Source organism: Sapajus apella, unplaced genomic scaffold (genome assembly GCF_009761245.1).
Source record: "Sapajus apella isolate SASKATOON/1434 unplaced genomic scaffold, GSC_monkey_1.0 scaffold28, whole genome shotgun sequence".
Classification (NCBI taxonomy): Eukaryota; Metazoa; Chordata; class Mammalia; order Primates; family Cebidae; genus Sapajus; species Sapajus apella.
This window is the reverse complement of record NW_022436968.1, coordinates 22,125,500-22,144,606: the sequence shown is the minus strand read 5'-3', so window position 1 is coordinate 22,144,606 and position 19,107 is coordinate 22,125,500. Positions and strand designations below refer to the sequence as shown.

At 38.3% G+C, this 19,107-nt stretch overlaps 1 protein-coding gene across 2 annotated transcripts in view; it reads left to right on the top strand.

Moving 5' to 3' along the window:
• Window positions 1–19,107, top strand: part of PDK1 (pyruvate dehydrogenase kinase 1) — a 37,130-nt gene that overhangs the window by 11,717 nt on the left and 6,306 nt on the right. For both annotated transcript variants that reach the window (XM_032292940.1, XM_032292941.1), the window contains exons 8-9: window positions 1,567–1,665; window positions 15,899–16,009. In XM_032292940.1, coding sequence (XP_032148831.1) covers window positions 1,567–1,665; window positions 15,899–16,009 — 210 coding nt within the window. The remainder of the gene's footprint in view (window positions 1–1,566; window positions 1,666–15,898; window positions 16,010–19,107) is intronic.

Genomic DNA, 19,107 nt, shown 5'->3' with positions numbered 1-19,107 from the left:
GGGAATAACATACCGGTACAATGGCAGCAGATTACATATAGGTGCTCTGTAAAGTTATCTTTGCATATTTATAAAACAGCATTTAGAATAGTGATTCTCAACTTTCTGTCCTTAAAGGACCAGAATCCTTTCTTTGGTCTGGTTTTTCTTGGGAGAGGGAGGTCATTTATATTGACTGACAGGGCTTCTGCTATTATCCTTGCTCTTTACAACAAATTTTGAAAACTAAATTATGCTGGTAATGTTGAGAGTATCTTTTTTTCCCCCACCAATGATACTTGCTGGTTGACAGGAAAATGGGCGAGGAGTGTGTGACACAGGTCCTGGTGGCTGAAAACAACTTCCCTCCATCAGAAGCCTGTAATCTCTCTTTAGTTCTGTTTCATCAGCCAGCAGCAAACTAGAAGAGAGATGGCTTTCAATCTGATAACGTAAAGGAAAAGTGTACTGAAACACAGAAAAACTGACTGAATATCTTAGAGCACCACCAGAATACTTTCTTCGAAGACAGCAAAAATGTATTTAATACCTTACATAATATTTTTTAATATATTTATTTTATTTTTTGTAGAGCTGAGGTCTCACTCTGTTACCCAAGCTGCCCTTGAACTCCTGGCCTCAAGCAGTTGTCCTGCCTTGGATTCCCAGAGTGTTGGGATTACAGGCATGAGCCACTGCACCTGGCCCCAAAATCTTTTTATCTAAATGGTTAAACAAGTAGTGACGGGCACTTAAAGCATTAACACAAATTTTTTCCTTGAAATTCCAGTCGCATAAAGATCTTGTGCCCTGTGATTGAAGTATTCCATGTTATATTACATATTGTACATAGACTTTCATCTAGAACTTAATCTTAAACTGCCTTGGGTAGAAATGATGGAATTTCCTCCATAAGGGGACACAATTGCAATTGCTGTGCTTGGGCCACACACTCTTACTTCCAAATTCAGATGCCTTTTTAGTTACGTCTAGTCTGTATCATTTTCTACTGCAATGCCGCATGTCATGTTATTGTTTAAGGCTTCTCATATGTTGGCATTGTGTACATAATTCCCTAATTTCCTTTAGAAATTAGGAAAGCAGCTTTTCAATGTCAATATCCTTAATTTCGAACTAGAAATAAAGGGATTCATTGCTCCATCAAATACAGCCATTGCTGTTACTACTATATGAAAAAATTTTTTTCCTTTGAAGAAATTTGTGAGTTTTTTAATAGTTCTAAAAATAGCTGAAACAACATTTTCAAAAATGTTTTGCCCAGCATTTACTAAAATTAAAAAAGTGACAGTTTTCTGCTTTAATGTAAACTAGTTAAAAGTGTTTTGAAGTCTGACTTTGGAAAATATGCAGAATTTAGTTGAAATCTTTTGTCAGAATATCCTTTAAATCTCCCCCCAAATTGACTGTATTAAAAAAAAAAAACTTTAAATGTGGTTATAAAAATTGTACTTCTTTGGCATATTTCCATCAAACTTAAAAACTTCAAATAGTATATATGTACTTGAAAATTAACAGTTTCTCTTTTTTAAAAAGCTGTGTTTTTAATATAACCCTAACGTATTTCAGAATGCAATGAGAGCAACTATGGAACACCATGCCGACAAAGGTGTTTACCCCCCTATTCAAGTTTATGTCACGCTGGGTAATGAAGATTTGACTGTGAAGGTAAATGTGTTTGGTAGTTTTTATTGTTGTTTTTGTTGTTTTTTTATGGTAATTGATGTACAGACATGCAAAGGTAACCATACACAAAATTTCTAAAAGACAATGTACTCTCAGGGGAATAAGCACATTGCTTTATTTAGCTGGTGGATTATAGAGTTATCCCTGGAGTCTTTTCTAGTCTGGTCCCCAGTCCAGGTGAATCAACTTAAAGTAAATCCTGGAGACAGACAATTTAGCAGTAGTGATGAATATCTCTTTGATAAAGATCTAAAATATTTGGGTAGTTGCAGTGTTAGGGAGATAGTATTTAATCTATAATTTAGAAAATTTTAAAACAATACTTTTTAATCTACTTAAAACGCATTTGTTTTGTTTGATTCTCTTGACACAGGTAATTTTAGCCTCAATTTTACAGGTGAGGACCCTAAGACACAGTGGTAAGCTCAGGATCACACAGAGAATAAATGCCATGGGACATGATACCCAGTCTTCTGTCCCCAGTGCTAGGCCTTTTCTACTACATTGTTTAGGTAGCTCAGTTTCTTCTTTTTAATTTTATTAAAAATTATTTTCTGTCACCCAGGCTCGAGTGCAGAGGTGTGATCACAGCTCACTGTGACCTTGGAACTCCTGGGCTCAAGCGATCCTCCTCCCATAGCTTCCAGAGTAGTTGGGACTACAGGCGTGCACCACCAAGACTGGCTAATTAAAAGAATTTTTGAGGGGATAGAGACTAGGTCTCACTTTGTTGCCTGGGCTGGTCTCAGAACCCCTGGTCTCAAGTAATCCTCCCATTTTGGCCTCCCAAAACACTAGGATTACAGGTGTGAGCCACTGTGCCTGGCCCTAGTTTCTTAAGAGTATGACAGTGTTTCTCTTTTGTAATAATCATTTAAAATTTATATTAAAGTAATAAATGCAGAGACTATAAAAAATCAAATGTATCAGTTCTGGCCTTTGTGGGCCTCATTTCTCAGAGATAGTCTTTTTTTTTTTGAGACAGAGTCTCACTCTGTCACCCAGGCTGAAGTGCAGTGGTGCGATCTCGGCTCACTGTAACCTCTGCCTTCCAGGTTCAAGCTATACTCCTGCCTCAGCCTCCTGAGTAGCTGGGATTACAGGCACCCGCCACCAGGCCCAGCTAATTTTTTTGTATTTTAATAGAGATAGGGTTTTACCATGTTGGCCAGGCTGGTCTCGAACTCCTGACCTCAAGTGATCCGCCCACCTCGGCCTCCCAAAGTGCTGGGATTACAGGCATGAGCCACCGTGCTAGGCCTCATGTTTACATTTTAAACACTAAATACTACCTTTCTGTTATGATAGTTGAGGAGTTAGCTCTCTTTATTAGAGCACCTGCTCTCCTACCCTACCCTAGCCCAAGGGCCCCTTTCCCTTTACTATTATCCCAATATTTAAGTTTGTATTTGGAATTTTAAGTTGAAAATAATCATCTTGCAGAATTTTGAAGGCATTCATTGTTCCTTTTTTTTAAAAAGGTACAATTCAGTGGAATTCATAAGGTTATTCAATATTGCCTCTGTCTAATTTTAGAGCTTTTTCATTAATCCTAAGAAAAAACCCAGTACTCAGTCAGGCATGGTGACTCAAGCCTGTAATCTCAACACTTTGGAAGGCTGAGGCGGGTGGATCACCTGAGGTCAGGAGTTCAATACCAGCCTGGCCAACATGGTGAAACCTCGTCTCTACAAAAAAATACACAAAGTTAGCCGGGCATGGTGGCGGACACCTGTAATTCCAGCTGCTCGGGAGGCTGAGGCACAAGAATCGCTTGAACACAGGAGGCGGAGATTGCAGTGAGCCAAGATTGCACCACTGCACTCCAATTGGGTGACAGAGCGAGACCCTATCAAAAAAAGAAAAAACTCGGTACCCATGAATAGTCACTTCCCATTTTTCTCTCTTCTAGCCCTTGGCAACCACTCATCTATTTTCTGTCTGTGTATTTCTCTATTCTGGGCATTTTATATAAATTTAATCATGCAGTATGTGGTCTTTTGTTACTTCTTTCACTTAGTATAATGTTATAGTGTGTATTTGTACTTCGTTCCTTTTTATGGCTGAATGATATTCTGTTATATGGATATAATACCTTTGGGTTATCCATTTATCAGTTGAGGGACATCTGTTTCTATTTTTTGGTTATTACGAGTAATATGGCTGTGAACATTTGTATACAAGTTTTTGTATGAACATTTATTTCAGTCATCTTATGTATATACCTAAGAATTGAATTGCTGAATCATAGGAATCTCTGTGTTTAACTTTGAGAAACTGCCAAACTGTTTTCCAAAGTACCTGCACCATTTTGCATTCTCATCAACAATGTGTAAGGGTTGCTGTTTTTCCACATCCTTGTCAACAATTGTTGTAGTCTGTCTTTCTAATTATAGACATTGTTTGGGGTGTGAAGTGGTATCTCATTGTGGTTTTTATTTGCATTTGTTTAATGACTATGATGTTGAGTATCTTTTCATTTGCTGATTGGCCATTTGTGTATCTTTGAAGAAACATCGATAAAGATCCTTTTTACAGTTTTAAGATTGGCTATTTGTCTTTTATTGTTGATTTATAAGGGTTCTCTCTTTTATGTACATGTAAATATATAGGAGTGGTGTGTGTATGGATTACTAGTCACTGATAAGATGGATGATTTGCAAGTATGTCTCCCTTTCTGTGGGTTCTTTTCACTTTCTTGTTAGTGTCCTTTGAAGCACAAAGTTGTTTTTTTTAAACAGAGATGGGATCTCGCTATGTTGCCCAGGCTGGTCTTGAACTCCTGAACTTAAGCAGTCCTCCCACCTTGGCCTCCCAAAGTGCTAGGATTACAGGTGTGAGCTACCACACCCAGCCAAAGTTTTTAGTTTTAAAAATTTTTAATTATATTTTTTCTCACACTGCTAGTGATTTCAGCTTTATGTATAAGAAATCATTACTCCAAAGTCTTGAAAATTTATGCCTATGTTTCTAAGAGTTTTATAGTTTTAGCTTTTATATTTAGCTCTTTGATCCATTTCAAGTTAATTTTTGTGCATGGTTTGAGGTAGAGGTTCATCTTCATTCTTTTGCATGTGGATATCCAGTTGTCCCAGTACCATCTGTGAAAAACCTATTCTTTCTCCATTCAGTTGCCTTCTCACCCTTGTCAAAAATCAATTGCTTGTAAATGTATGGGGTTTATTTCTGGACAGTTCTATTCCATTGATGTATATATTTCTCATTATGCAAGTACTTAATGACTGTCTCAATTATTGTAGCTTTAAGTTTTGAAATTTACAAGCATGAGTCCTACAACTTCTTTTCAAGATTATTTTGGCTGTTATGGGTTCTTGCATTTCCATGAGTTTTAGGATCAGCTTGTCAATTTCTGCAAAAAAAAAAAAATGCGAGCTAGAATTTTGATGGGCATCAATTTAGGAAGTATTGCCATATCAAAATTAACAATATTAACTCTTCTAATTCATGAACACAGGACATCTTTACACTTATAACACAGGACATTTTTATAGATCATCTTTGCTGTCTTTCAATAATGTTTTGTGGTTTTTAGTGTACAAGTTTTGCACTTTTAAATTTATTCCTATGTATTTTATTATTTTTGATGCTATTGTAATGGAATTGTTTTCTTAATACAATTTTTAAATTGCTTATTGCTGGTGGATAGGAATATAACTGATTTTTGTGTACTGATCTGGTACCCTGCATCCTTGCGAAATGTCCTTATTAGTGCTAGTAAATTTTTGTGTATTACCTAGGATTTTCTATATAAATGATCATGTCTCTGCAGAAAGAAGTAAGTGTGGCTAGAACCTCTAGTACAATGTTGAATAGAAGTGCTGACAGGAGGCATCCTTGTCATAAAAAAAAAAGAAACCATTCTGCCAATGTCTGCCTTTTAATTGGAATGTTCAGACAAATCACATTTAATGTAATTACTGTTAATGTAATTAACAGTGATTTTGGCTTATGTTTGCTGTTTTGTCTTCAACATGACAAATCTTTTTGGATTATTTTTCCATTATTACTGTCTTTTGTTGAAATGATATTTTGTATTATATCATTTTAATTCCCTTGTTCTGTTACTGTATTTCTTTGAGTTTTTAAAGTAATTATCCGGGATTACAATTAACACCTTAATTTATAATCTAGTTCAGATTAATACTAATTTGATTTCAATAGTATACACTGACTTTTCTCCTAATTAGGCCTTTTCCCTTCCCCACCCAGCCCTTTTGCTGTTGCTGTCATTAACATACGTCTTTGTACATTGTGTACATGTCTACACAGATTTGTAATTATTGTTCTATGCAGTTATCTTTTAAATCAAATAGGACACAAAAAGAGTTACAAACAAGAAATATCCATTGTATTTACTTTGGTAATTACTTTTACTGGCACTGTTTATTTCTTCACATGGATTCAATGTATTGTCTAGTGTCTTTTTTTTTTTTTTTTTTTTTTTTTAATTATACCTACTCATAAGAATTTTATTTGGGTTTTGAGAGACTATTTGGTCACCTACAGGAAATAGGCAGTTGAACGTAGTGGTAGAAGGTACAATCTTATAAATTCAGTGGGTCCAGGTTCGATCCCATTTCTGCTCTCTGTTAACTGCATGAGCTTGTACAACTCATTCTACTCATCTTAACCTCAATTTTCTTTTCTTTTTTTTTTTCATTGTGTTTTAGGTTTTGGGGTACATGTGAAGAACATGCAAGATTGTTGCATAGGTACACACATGGCAGTGTGATTTGCTGCCTTCCTCCCCTTCACCTATATCTGCCATTTCTCCCCGTGCTATCTCTCCCCAACTCCCCACCCCCTGCTTTCCTTCCCCTGTTTTCCCCCAACAGACCCCAGTGTGTGATGCTCCGCTCCCTGGGTCCATGTGTTCTCATTGTTCAACACCCGCCTATGAGTGAGAACATGCAGTGTTTGATTTTCTGTTCTTGTGTCAGTTTGCTGAGAATGATGGTTTCCAGGTTCATCCATGTCCCTACAAAGGACCACGAACTCATCGTTTTTGATGGCTGCATAACATTCCATGGTGTATATGTGCCACATTTTCCCGGTCCAGTCTATCATCGATGGGCATTTGGGTTGGTTCCAGGTCTTTGCTATTGTAAACTGTGCTGCAATGAACATTCATGTGCATGTGTCCTTATAGTAGAACGACTTATAATCCTTTGGATATATACCCAGTAATGGGATTGCTGGGTCAAATGGAATTTCTATTTCTAGGTCCTTGAGGAATCGCCACACTGTCTTCCACAATGGTTGAACTAATTGACACTCCCACTAACAGTGTAAAAGTGTTCCTATTTCTCCACATCCTCTCCAGCATCTGTTGTCTCCAGATTTTTTAGTGATCGCCATTCTAACTGGTGTGAGATGGTATCTCAATGTAGTTTTGATTTGCATTTCTCTAATGACCAGTGATGATGAGCATTTTTTCATGTTTGTTGGCCTCATGTATGTCTTCTTTTGTAAAGTGTCTGTTCATATCCTTCGCCCACTTTTGAATGGGCTTGTTTTTTTTTTCGTAAATCTATTTTAGTTCTTTGTAAATTCTGGATATCAGCCCTTTGTCAGATGGGTAAACTGCAAAAATTTTTTCCCAATCTGTTGGTTGCCGATTCACTCTAATGACTGTTTCTTTTGCCCTGCAGAAGCTGTGGAGTTTGATTACGTCCCATTTGTCTGTTTTGGCTTTTGTTGCCAATGCTTTTGGTGTTTTGGTCATGAAGTCCTTGCCTACGCCTAAGTCCTGAATGGTTTTGCCTAGATTTTCTTCTATGGTTTTTATGGTGTTAGGTCTTATGTGTAAGTCTTTAATCCAGCTGGAGTTAATTTTAGTGTAAGGTGTCAGGAAGGAGTCCAGTTTCTGCTTTCTGCACATGGCTAGCCAATTTTCCCAACACCATTTATTAAACAGGGAATCCTTTCCCCATTGCTTGTTTTTGTCAGGTTTGTCAAAGATCGGATGGTTGTAGATGTGTTGCCTCCGAGGCCTCTGTTCTGTTCCATTGGTCTATATTTCTGTTTTGGTACCAGTACCATGCTGTTTTGATTACTGTAGCCTTGTAGTATAGTTTAAAGTCCGGTAGTGTGACGTCTCCTGCTTTGTTCTTTTTGCTTAGAATTGACTTGGCTATGTGGGCTCTCTTTTAGTTCCATATGAAGTTTAAGTCTAGTGTCCTTTTGTTTCACCCTGAAGGATTCCCTTTAGTATTTCTTGATAGCACATGTCTACCAGTGATAATCTCTGTCAGTAAAATGTCTTAATTTCTCCTTCATTTTTTGAAGGATAGTTTTCCTGATTATAGAATTCTTATTGATTCTCTTTTTCTTTCAGCACTTTGGAATATGTTATCTCACTGCCTTCCAGCCTCCATGGTTTTGGATGAGAAGTCAGCTGTTACAGTCTTATTGAATATTACACATACGTGATGAGTCATTTATCTTTCTGTTTCTCAGGTTGGATAATTTCATTTGACCTGTCTTCACTGTCACTGATTCTTTCTTTCACATGCTCAAATATGCTTTTGAAACCCTGTAGTGAAATTTTCATTTCATTTATTGTACTTTTCAACTCCAGAATTTCATCTTGGTTCTCTTATATAATATCTATTGTGTTTTTTTCACCTTCACTAAATCTTGATGCATATCACTTTTAATGCCATAACTTTTATTGTTGCATCATTTAAAATTTTCTATCTGGTGAGACATCCTCAAATTTTCCTTTAGTTCTTTAGTGTTTGTTTATATAATCTGAGTTTATTGACTGATTTTTTTTCCTCTCCTGTGTATGGGCAATACTTTTTTGTTTCTTTTCATATCTTGTAGTTTTTGTAGAAAACTAACCATTTAAAATAATATATTTTGACAGCTCTAGAGATCAGATATTCCCCTCTCCGCAAGGTTGTTTTTGTTGTTGTTTTGGGATTTTTTTTTTTGAGCTAATTCTGTTAAGTTTGAGTTATTTGTTGTGTATGGCCACTGAAGTTTCTACTCATTTAGCTGAGTGGTCAGCTAATGACTGGACTGAGATTTCCTCAAATACCTGGAATCAGTAAGTTTCCCAGTCTTTGCCAAGGGACTGTGTTTGTATACAGGAGAATACGTTCAATGCTTAGCCAGGCAGTTGACAACTGTGCCTTAACCTTTAGGTCCTGCTCACATAGAGCAATTAGAGGCTAGAGGGTAGGGCCTTCTCATGTCTTTCCTGAGCATGACCTTTCTAGATTCCCAAGAGATAGCTGAGTTTTTCAAAGCCCTTATGGCTATCTCATTCCCTAGTCCTTCCTGTTAAGCTTTTTGGTTAGCTTTATTGTTTGCCCTAGTAGTTGTCCAGTTCCTCCTGCAGTCCTCAAATTAATCAGTTACTTCTAATTGTTTGTGATTGATGTTTCCAGGGATGGGGGTCGGGTGCAAGACTTTCGTACTGGGAGCTCAGAGTCAGGTCAAATAAATACAGTCTTCCCAGCAGCTACCAGAATGCTGGTTTCACTCTGATTGCATATTGATTGGAGGGCGGGAGAGAGGATGGGAGCAAGTTAAAATGTTTACTGCTCTTATAGGGATTTAGTTGTTTTACCTGAATAAATGTTCCCCAGATTGCTTTTTTCCCCAAACCTTTGATTAATTTCCAGAATTCTGTTAAAGTTGATTCTATTTTTGCCCCCCCAACCCTTTTTAAAACTTTTTAAATTTTTTGGTGCTTTGATAGAGGAGGGACTTTTCCAGATTCTTTCTCTGCTATCTTTGCTGATGTCACTACTGATGTTCTTTTTGAGAAGACGTTTATTACAATTCCTCTTCCTTTCTATGTGACCAGTTTTAGGTGCCTAGTTTTGTTTAACTGGAGTTTTTAACTTTTTTTCTTTTTTTTAGCTGTGTTCTGAAATTTCAGTGATGTGACTTGGTGTGGGCCTTTTCCTATTGGGCTGTGGTCTTTGGAATTCCCATTATTTTCTTGATAGTTTCTTTTTCACTGTGAGTTTAGTCTCTTTCTGATAGTCGTATTAGGGGGATATGACATTATTAGGCTTCATGACATCGTTCTCTGTTTTTTATCTTTTTTTCTCCTGTTTTATATCTCTTCAACTTTTTATTCTATTCTGTGAGATTTCCTTGACTTTAAATTCCCAGCCCTTCTATTGAACTTTCATTTTCATTATCTTACAAATTTCCAAGAACCCTTATTTTTAAAATTAATCCCTTTTTATAATTCTGCTCTAGTCTTATTTTATTGCTCTGAGGATATCAATTATCAAATTATCATGGTGTTTTTTTTGTTTGTTTGTTTGTTTGAGACTGGGTCTCGCTCTTTGGCCAGGCTGGAATGCAGTGGCATGATCTTGGCTCACTGCAGCCTCCGCCTTCTGGGTCAAAAGATTCTCCTGCCTCCACCTCCTGAGTAGCTAGGACTACAGGCACGTGCCACCACACCCAGCTAATTTTTAGTAGAGACGAGGTTTAACCATGTTGGCCAGGACGGTCTCAATCTCTTGACCTCGTGATTCTCTCACCTCAGCCTCTCAAAGTGCTGGGATTATAGCTGTGAGCCACCACACCTGGCCTATCGTGTTTTTTGTTTTGTTTTGTTTTTAATTAATTTGCCTCCGCACCCTGCATTGTGCCATTTCCTGAGTTTCTTTTCTCAGGAAAAAGAAATTCTCTCTCGGTTGTTCATTTTAAAGAGCTAGGCACAAATAAGTAAATAAATGGCAGTGCCATCTGTTTGCTATAAAAGCAATATGAATGTATCACATTTTTTTTTTTTTAGCCCAGATGCTGGTGTGTCTATATTTCAGTTCTGTGTCGACTACTTGCCCATCAAGGTTTACACAAGTCAAAAAAAAAAAAAAAAAAAAAACCGATTGTTCTAGTTTGGGGCCTAAGTTGCGCTGCAGCATGTTCTTTCTTGTACCCTTTTCTGCTTCTGTTAGAAGTGCTTCATTTAGCATTTTGGTCTGCAGCTGCTTACTATTGCTTGAGGTTATCTGTCATTGGATGGATCAAGATTCACTGAGTTCCTAGGCTCTCAGAAGCAACTACTTCTGTGCTGGTGGATGGGCTTTGCTTAGGGAATCTATTTGATGTAAAGAAAGATTCATAATGACCCAGCAATCACACTCGTATGTCTATACCTCAAAGGATTGAAAATATTTAGGCAAAAGCTTACGCACAAATACTCATAGCAGCACTATTCACAGTAGTGAACAGGTAGCAACCCAATGTCTATCGGCTCATGAATGGATAAACAGAATGTGGTATGTCATACAGTGGAATATTTGTTATATTTGGCAACAAAAGGAATGAAATACTGACGTATGCTATAAACTGGTTGTTACAACATTGAAAACATGCTAAGTGAAAGAACCCAATCACAAAGGCCACATATTTTATGATTTTATTTACATGAAATGTCCAGAAGAGGCAAATATATAGGGACAGAAAGTAGATTAGTGGTTGTTTAGGGATATGACTGCTAAAGGAGCCAGAGTTTCTTTTGGAGGTGATGAAAATATTCTAAAATTGACTGTGGAAATGGGGGCACATATCTATGAATATATTTTAAAACCATTCAATTATATACTTTAAGTATGCATGAATTATATGGTATGTAAATTATTTTTATTTTCTTTGTGATTAAGACTCCCTTTGTTGCCCAGGCTGGAGTACAGTGGCATGATCTCAGCTCACTGCAAGCTCCACCTCCCAGGTTCAAGCAATTCTCCTGCCTTAGCCTCCCTAGTAGCTGGGACCATAGGCACCTACCACCACACCCAGCTAGTTTTTGTATTTTTAGTAGGGCCAGGGTTTTGCTATGTTGGCCACACTGGTCTCAAACTCCTGACCTCAAGTGATCCATTTGCCTCGGCCTCGCAAAGTGCTGGGATTACAGACATGAGCCACCGCGCCCCACCTGCTATGTAAAGTATGTCTGAATAAAGCTGTTTAAAATAAAATAGACTTGTAAAGGTCTCATAAAGACTTTTCTAGACGCAACTATAGAAGTCCTGTCTGTATTAGGCTCTGCCTTTACCTGTTCTTCTTCACATCCAAGGTCACATGAAGGCATCTCCTCTTGCAGCCTTTCTTTACTTGTTGAATTCTTGCTTTTTCTTCAGTCAAGTTTTCATTCCCATTACTTACCCTAGACTTTCAGAATCAAGGCTTGGTTTTTTTTTTCTTCCCCATTTTTTTTAGCTTGTTCAAATTACTGATATTTTTCACCTTTTATCCTTCTGCCAAAAATCCTATACAAAAGTTGTTTCTGTCTTACAGCCCTAGCTACTCTTTCAATTCTGTGTTTAGTATATAATCTGTAAATAACCTATGTGTTATAGCCACATGTCTTTTTTGTATTTTTTATAGACAGTCTCATTCTGTCACCCAGGCTGGAGTGCAGTGGCAGAATCTCGGCTCACTGTGACCTTTCTCTCCCGGATTCAAGTGATTCTCTTGCCTCAGCCTCCCGAGTAGCCGTGATTACAGGCATGCGACACCATGCCCAGCTGATTTTTGCACTTTTAGTAGAGACGGAGTTTCTCCGTGTTGGCCAGGCTGGTCTTGAACTCCTGACCTCATGTGATCTGTCCGCCTTTTCCTCCCAAAGTGCTGGGGGATTACAGGCATGAGGTGCTGCACCCTGCCTACATGTCTTTTAAATTAAAAATTAAATTACTGTTGATGATTTCACAAACTTGACGTGAAAACATTGTTGGCTAAGAAACTTCAGGAGCTCTGGGTGAATGCAGGGTTAGTTGAATGCCCTGGCTTCAGAACTGTCATCTAGTCAGTAGTGTTTCATTTTGTCTGGGCCTGGAATTCACATGAATTAACCTAGGGAGCCTAATATTACTGGGAACAGGAAGTTAGGAATGGTAGCTCTTGGTTAGATCACATTGACAAGTGGTGATTTAGTGCACTGAAGAGAAAACTTAAAATAATTGACAGATTTCTCTTCCTTGGCCTTCCTGTTGACATTACTTATCTCATTATCTTAATGAGGTTTCTTGCTAGTATTCACATCTCTCTTTCAATACATTTGTCCTCGAAGGTCCCATTCTTCTTGCCTTGAATATATACAGACTAAATGTCTGTCCCCCCCATTATTCCCTCCTTCCCTTTTCCTGAAGAACTTGGATCCTCCAGTAATCTGTTACTGCTCCTCTGGAAGCTCCTTCGCCTACTTTAAAATCCACTGGCTTCAGTTAATTGTATGTTGGCTGCAAAGCAATGTACTACTTTGACTGTAGTTTCTAACTATATTCCTGTGGCTTAGTTTGCCTCTTTACCCCTAGCAAGATGGTATTTCTCATATCCTCTGTTCTGTCTGCTCGTCCCCTTTTATTTTCTCATGCATCCTGTGGCTGGAAATGACTTCCGTACTTGCCAGGTTGCAGAAGGTTAAGGAAAACCAGAAAATATTTACTCAAGTCTACTTTTTTATCTTAATATCTATTCTAATATGTCCTTTACTTCCTTCATATATTTATATACACATACTTTTTATTCATGTTACTAGCAAATGTACAGCAGAACATTAAATTAAAGGATGAATAATTAACAAACTGATGGATTTCCCAAAATACCCAGAGCTCTTTTTTCATCTTACTAAAGTAAATTGCTTTACAGGGCCAAGAGCAATTTGAAACATAATGATACATAAAAGTTTTGTTGTTGTTTTTTTTTTCACTTGAGCAGATTCTTGCTCTGTCACCCAGGCTGGAGTGCAGTGGTACAACCTTGGCTCACTGCGACCTCCTCCCAGATTCAAGAGATTCTCTTGCCTCAGCCTCCCGAATAGCTGAGATTACAGACACCACGATGCCTGGCTAATTTTTGTATTTTTAGTAGAGACGGGTTTTGCCATGTTGGCCAGGCTGGTCTTGATCTCCTGACTTCAGGTGATTTACCCGCTTTGGCCTCCCAAAGTGCTGGGATTATAGGCGTGAGCTATCGCACCCAGCCACAAGTTCTTAATAAAGTCCTTGTATACTTTAATAGTGTAATTACTTAATTTTGGATGTATTAGAGGCAAATCTTCAAATGGTATTTCAAGGCAGATTTTTTAGTTATAAAAATCAAAATATCTACATAATTACCATTATAAAGGAATAAATACATATTGTAAATATTTTTTAATATATAAAAACTCAACTATAAGCCATTCAGCCTATTGACTTTTAATACATATTATTCAGTACTATTTTAATCTCTCTATACATAAATTAAAAGCAGATTTGTTTGTATATGACAAATACATTGTTACAGTCAGTAAAATCAATTCAGATTCTGTGACAAAGGAAAATGGCTGTAGTAGATTAGAAAATAAGCTGGATAGTAGCTAGGAAAATAAGTCCAAGTTAACTGTGAAGGATAACAAAAATGATACGTAAATAAATTACTAAATTTGATTTGCCATATTGTTTACTTGAGTTGAAAAATGATATAACAAATATAAAGACCTACTTATCTTACAAACACAGCAAAAAGTTTTCTGGGCTTCTAGGCTATAAAATTGCTTGTCGATGCAAGTACAATGTAGTGGTTCTGTTTTTTTTCTCCCTGAAAATGAAAATTACACGGAGTATTGTAAATGTTTCTTTCTTTTTTTTTTTTTTTTTTGCTGTTTAACAGTATCTCTCATGCCAGTATATAGAGTTCTGTATAATATCTAATGGTTAATATTTTAGAATGTAGTTTTATTTCCTCAACTAATCTCCTATTTAGGTTGTTTAGTTTTAGGTATTGTACACAGAGCTGTGATGGATGTTCTCAAAAATGCTTTGCATGCTTTTCTGCTTATTTTCTTAGGATAAATTTCTGGAAGTAACATTGTTATGTGAAAGGTACATACACTTTTTTTTTTTTTTTTTTAAATGGAGGCAGGGTCTTACTCTTTCACCCAGGTCGGAGTACAGTGTTGAGATCATAGCTCACTATAGCCTCGAACTCCTGGGCTCAAGTGATCCTCCTGCCTCAGCCTCTTAAGTAGTTGGTATTACAGGCATGCACTACCACACTTGGCTAATTAAAAATTTTTTTTTTTTGTAAAGACGGAGTCTCACTGTATTGCCCAGGCTGATCTTAAACTGCTGGGCCCAAGTGATCCCCCTGTTATGGCCTCCCAAAGTGTTGGGATTATAGGTGTGAGCCACTACACACAGCCAATATATGCCTGCCTTTCTGCCTTTCTTCCTTTCTTTCCTCCTTTCCCTCTTTCCCTCTTTCTTTCTTTCCTTCTTCGCTTGGACAGGGACTCACTTTGTCAACCAGGCTGAAGTGCAGTGGTGCAATCATAGCTCACCCTAGCCTCCACCTCCTGGGCTCAAGTGATCCTCCTTCCTCAGCCTCCCAAGTAGTTAGAATTACAATTGTATGCCACCATGCCTAGCTACTTTTAGAACGTTTTTGTAGCAATGGGGTCTTACTATGTTGTGCAGTCTGATCTCAAACTCCTGGCTCGAAGTGATTCTATTGTCTCAGTCTCCCAAAATACTGAGATTACAAGCATGAGCCACTATGCCCAGCCTAGTACATGCATGTTTAATTTTTTTTTTTTTTTTTTTTTTGAGTCAGAGTCTCTTTCTGTCACCCAGGCTGGAGTCCAGTGGTGTAATCTTGGCTCACTATGACCTCCATCTCCTGGGTTCAGGAAATTCTTCTGTCTCAGTCTCCCAAGAAGCTGGACTACAGGCCTGTGCCACCACACCTGGCAAATGTTTATATTTTTAGTAGTGATGGGGTTTTGCTGTGTCAGCCAGGCTGGTCTTGAACTTCTGACCTCCAGTAATCCACTCGCCTCTGCCTCCCACAGTGCTGGATAACAGGCATGCATGTTTAATTTGATTCTAGGCACTATGCTGCCCACCAGAAGGGAGTAACAAATTTATAGTTACATACAAGATAGGGTTAACTTGTGCCCAGTTCTGTACTATAATGTACCGTTAATGAGACTCCCGGAAATACACAAAGCCACAGCAGTATTATGATGGACTTTATGTATTAGATTTCACATGTTAGAGGAGTTGGGTTAGGTTCAACAGTGAGAGAAATGCTTATATTGGCAACTTGTATTATATTCATTTTCAAAAGCAGTTCTCTCCTTCCAGCAACTAAACTGAAATGGTATGAGTATGTGTTGATATTTTGCTGTTTTGAGGGTTTGGGCATAGTATATGATCCTTTCTTTTCTTAGATGAGTGACCGAGGAGGTGGTGTTCCTTTGAGGAAAATTGACAGACTCTTCAACTACATGTATTCAACTGCACCCAGACCTCGTGTTGAGACTTCTCGTGCGGTGCCCCTGGTATGTGATCAAGAAGTAATGAAGTGTGTTTCTGTTTATTGCCTTCAACATGCTCTTGCTGCCAAGTAAGCCAGTTAAGCCATCATGTAGGAAGGAAGCCATCACTCCACAAGGAAGAAGGAAGCTCTTCGAAACAAACACTTTCCCTAAATTTAAACAACCTTAGAATACTATTTTTTTCAACTGAAATGGGCACAAGACAGAGTTTTGGAGTTCCTGTTACAAAGTTTGATGGTGAAATAGCAGTAGTTTTCCTGTATAAAACCGTATTTTGAAATGCGGTTAACCATATTATTTCTAATGGTTTTAGTAGTATTTGGTCAACACTGAATTACTTTTTAGTGTTGACTTTTTTCTCAAGTATTTGTAATTAGAATGATCTCATATCCTAGACTGAAAAATAAGACTAAAATTCTAATCTTGTTCAATCACCAACCTGAAATAGGTTTAAATTATAATTGCTTTGATCGTGTTTTTATCCGTCTTAGTTGCACCTATTTTCAGGTGTAATCATTTCAACTTTTGAATTAACTCCATCCTTGTCTTTATGTTCCAACTCCCCCACAAAAAGTATGTTGTCAAAATTTTGGCAGTAATTCTAGACGAACTCTATTCTTCTAGGCTTGGAAACTTCTCTGACATTTCCAGTAGGGATACTGTAACATAATGGGATATAGTATAAGATAGATCGATTTTAGACCCCTTCCTAGGAAGTTACTAGAAGGAGTTTGTTCTGATAGTTTCACCTGATGCATAGCACAAATTCTATGGCTACAGCTGTACTATAGTTGAAATGATTGCTCTACTAATGTCCTTCTCCAGTTGAGATACGTGGCTTCCAGGAGTTGGCATCCATACGTCAAGGGGCAGACAATGTCAAATGATAAATGTGAGAATATTTTCACAAGTCTAATTTTATCCTAAGAAAGTAGAGGGAGAATAGGGAGCTGCTGTTTTTGCAGTAAATGAATATTGTAGAATTTTTGTGGAGAGAGGCATAGTGAGCTAGTCCAGACTCTGGATCTAAACTGTTTGGTTCCACTTCTGATACTGCTGCATCTCAGATGTGCAGCCTTGGGAAAATTATTGACCTCTGAATGCCACAGTTTCCCCAGCTAGAAAAATTGAGTTATTGTGAGGATTAAGTGAGTTGATATATATAAAAATGCTCTTTACAGTGCCTGGCTCATAGTAAATGCCATGTAAGTGTTTGTTATTTTAGGATGTAAAATTTATGTGAATTTTTAAGAAAACAGGAGGCTCGAGCTGGAACAGGCTCCCTCATATATCTACATACCCTTAACAAGGGTAAGACTGTACTGATTTCTTGCAGAGCCTCCTTCCTGCTGACTAACTTTGTAGATGGTCCCCGTCAGCAGGCAGTAGGGTAGCTAGAGAAAGGCCAGCTGATGCACGAAGGAGTGGCTTTATTGTCCACCTGGTTACTGAGGACTTCCTCCCTGTGGATGCCTTCTGGTGGGTCTTTGCACAGATAGGCTGTCTTCACACTGTTAAGTCCAGAGAGGAACATCCACACATCTCTTTTTCAGACCTCCTTCTCATCCTTTACCCAGTTTTGTTCTTTCCAAGTCCCTGACCAGCCAGCCACTTGTTTTGCCACTGCCCAGGCTGGAAAGGTTTACTTTCACCAGTGTCTTTCAGGCTTGACCTCCAACCCCGAGAGGGATTATAGTAGGAAAACGGCAGCCTACTTTTGGATGGTGATAGCACACTGGGCAGGTCGATCAGTGGACTAGGCCCATGTTGGTTTTTTTCCCTGTTAACTAGTCGTAGAGGAAGCCCTATGAGTCAGCCCATAGATGTGGTCGAGAGAGGCCATAGTAAAGCAGCTCGGGTATTGTGGGAGCCTGAGCTACCTGCTCATACAGTTCTGAAACCAGTTAATGTATCAGTCAGAGTCAGGATAGGAAAGTGGTAGCTCACTCAAATTATGAAGGAAGGCCTTTTTTCAAACTAATTACACAGGTATGGGTAAGGATAGCACAGGAACCCAGGGATAGCAGTAGCAAAGCTGTCACCATCTTGGATCAGAGGGATGAGGAGAAAGCAAAGTTAGCAAGCACCCAGAGGAAGGGAAAGCTCCAGAGCAGCTGCTTACTCTCCAGGGGCTTAGCCTGCTGGCTGCAACCTCAGGAAAGAACCAGAGGAATGAATACCCCGCCTTGACTCCCTCTGAACTCCTGCTGGGTTGTCCAAGACATGCTGTAAGCAGAGGGCATGGGAACCCAGTGACATAATCCATGTCAGCCTCTCAGGGCAGGGAGGTGTGGAAATGGGACAGTTCATTTGCATGGGCGAACAGAGACTCTGTTAGAAAAGTCAAATTATAGTTGGTGGAGTTAGGTAAAGCTGGAGCCTGGATTTGTGAATAGCACTCTGATTCTTGAGTCCACACAAGCTTGTAGTCAGCATGCTGTGTGGCATGTCATTAAACATATGACTTGGTGATAAAAACCATTTTCCCATTTATCCAGATGTTTTATTTTATATTTAAGAATTGGTAGGATTTATTCAGATAAAGAGGCCATTCTGGATTTGAGGAACAAAATGAACAGACACAGAATGAATGATATGTTTAAGGTGCAGTTCTGCTGGACTGGAAAGTGGGAGGCAGAGACCTGATCTTACCAGGTCTGGAAAGCTCTTTTCAGGAGCTTAGGTTTTGATTTCTAAGGCAGTGAGTTGGGGTGGTGGGAGTAGTGGTATGTTTTGAAGATTTTTAAATGGAAAGGTGACCTGTCAGTGAGAATTAAGACAGTAGATCTATGTAGATCTACTTTCTAATTAAGAAAGTTGATGTCTTCAGGCTGAGAACATAGCTGGAAATTTATGGTATGAAGTAATGAGATATATCTATTAGACTGCAACAAGGCATTTTCTATTCTTGGTCCTAAAAGAGATAGCATGTTTTATATGATATCGTCAAAAGCAATATTGGGATACCATTGAGCAGGCAGCAAGGAAAAGCAATATGCGTTTTCCAGACCAACCACAAGTCATTTTATAGAAAGAATAGAGAGTTTTAAATGACCAGAGGGAAGTCAGCTGATGTAGTACTCATGTAAACCTCAGCTTAC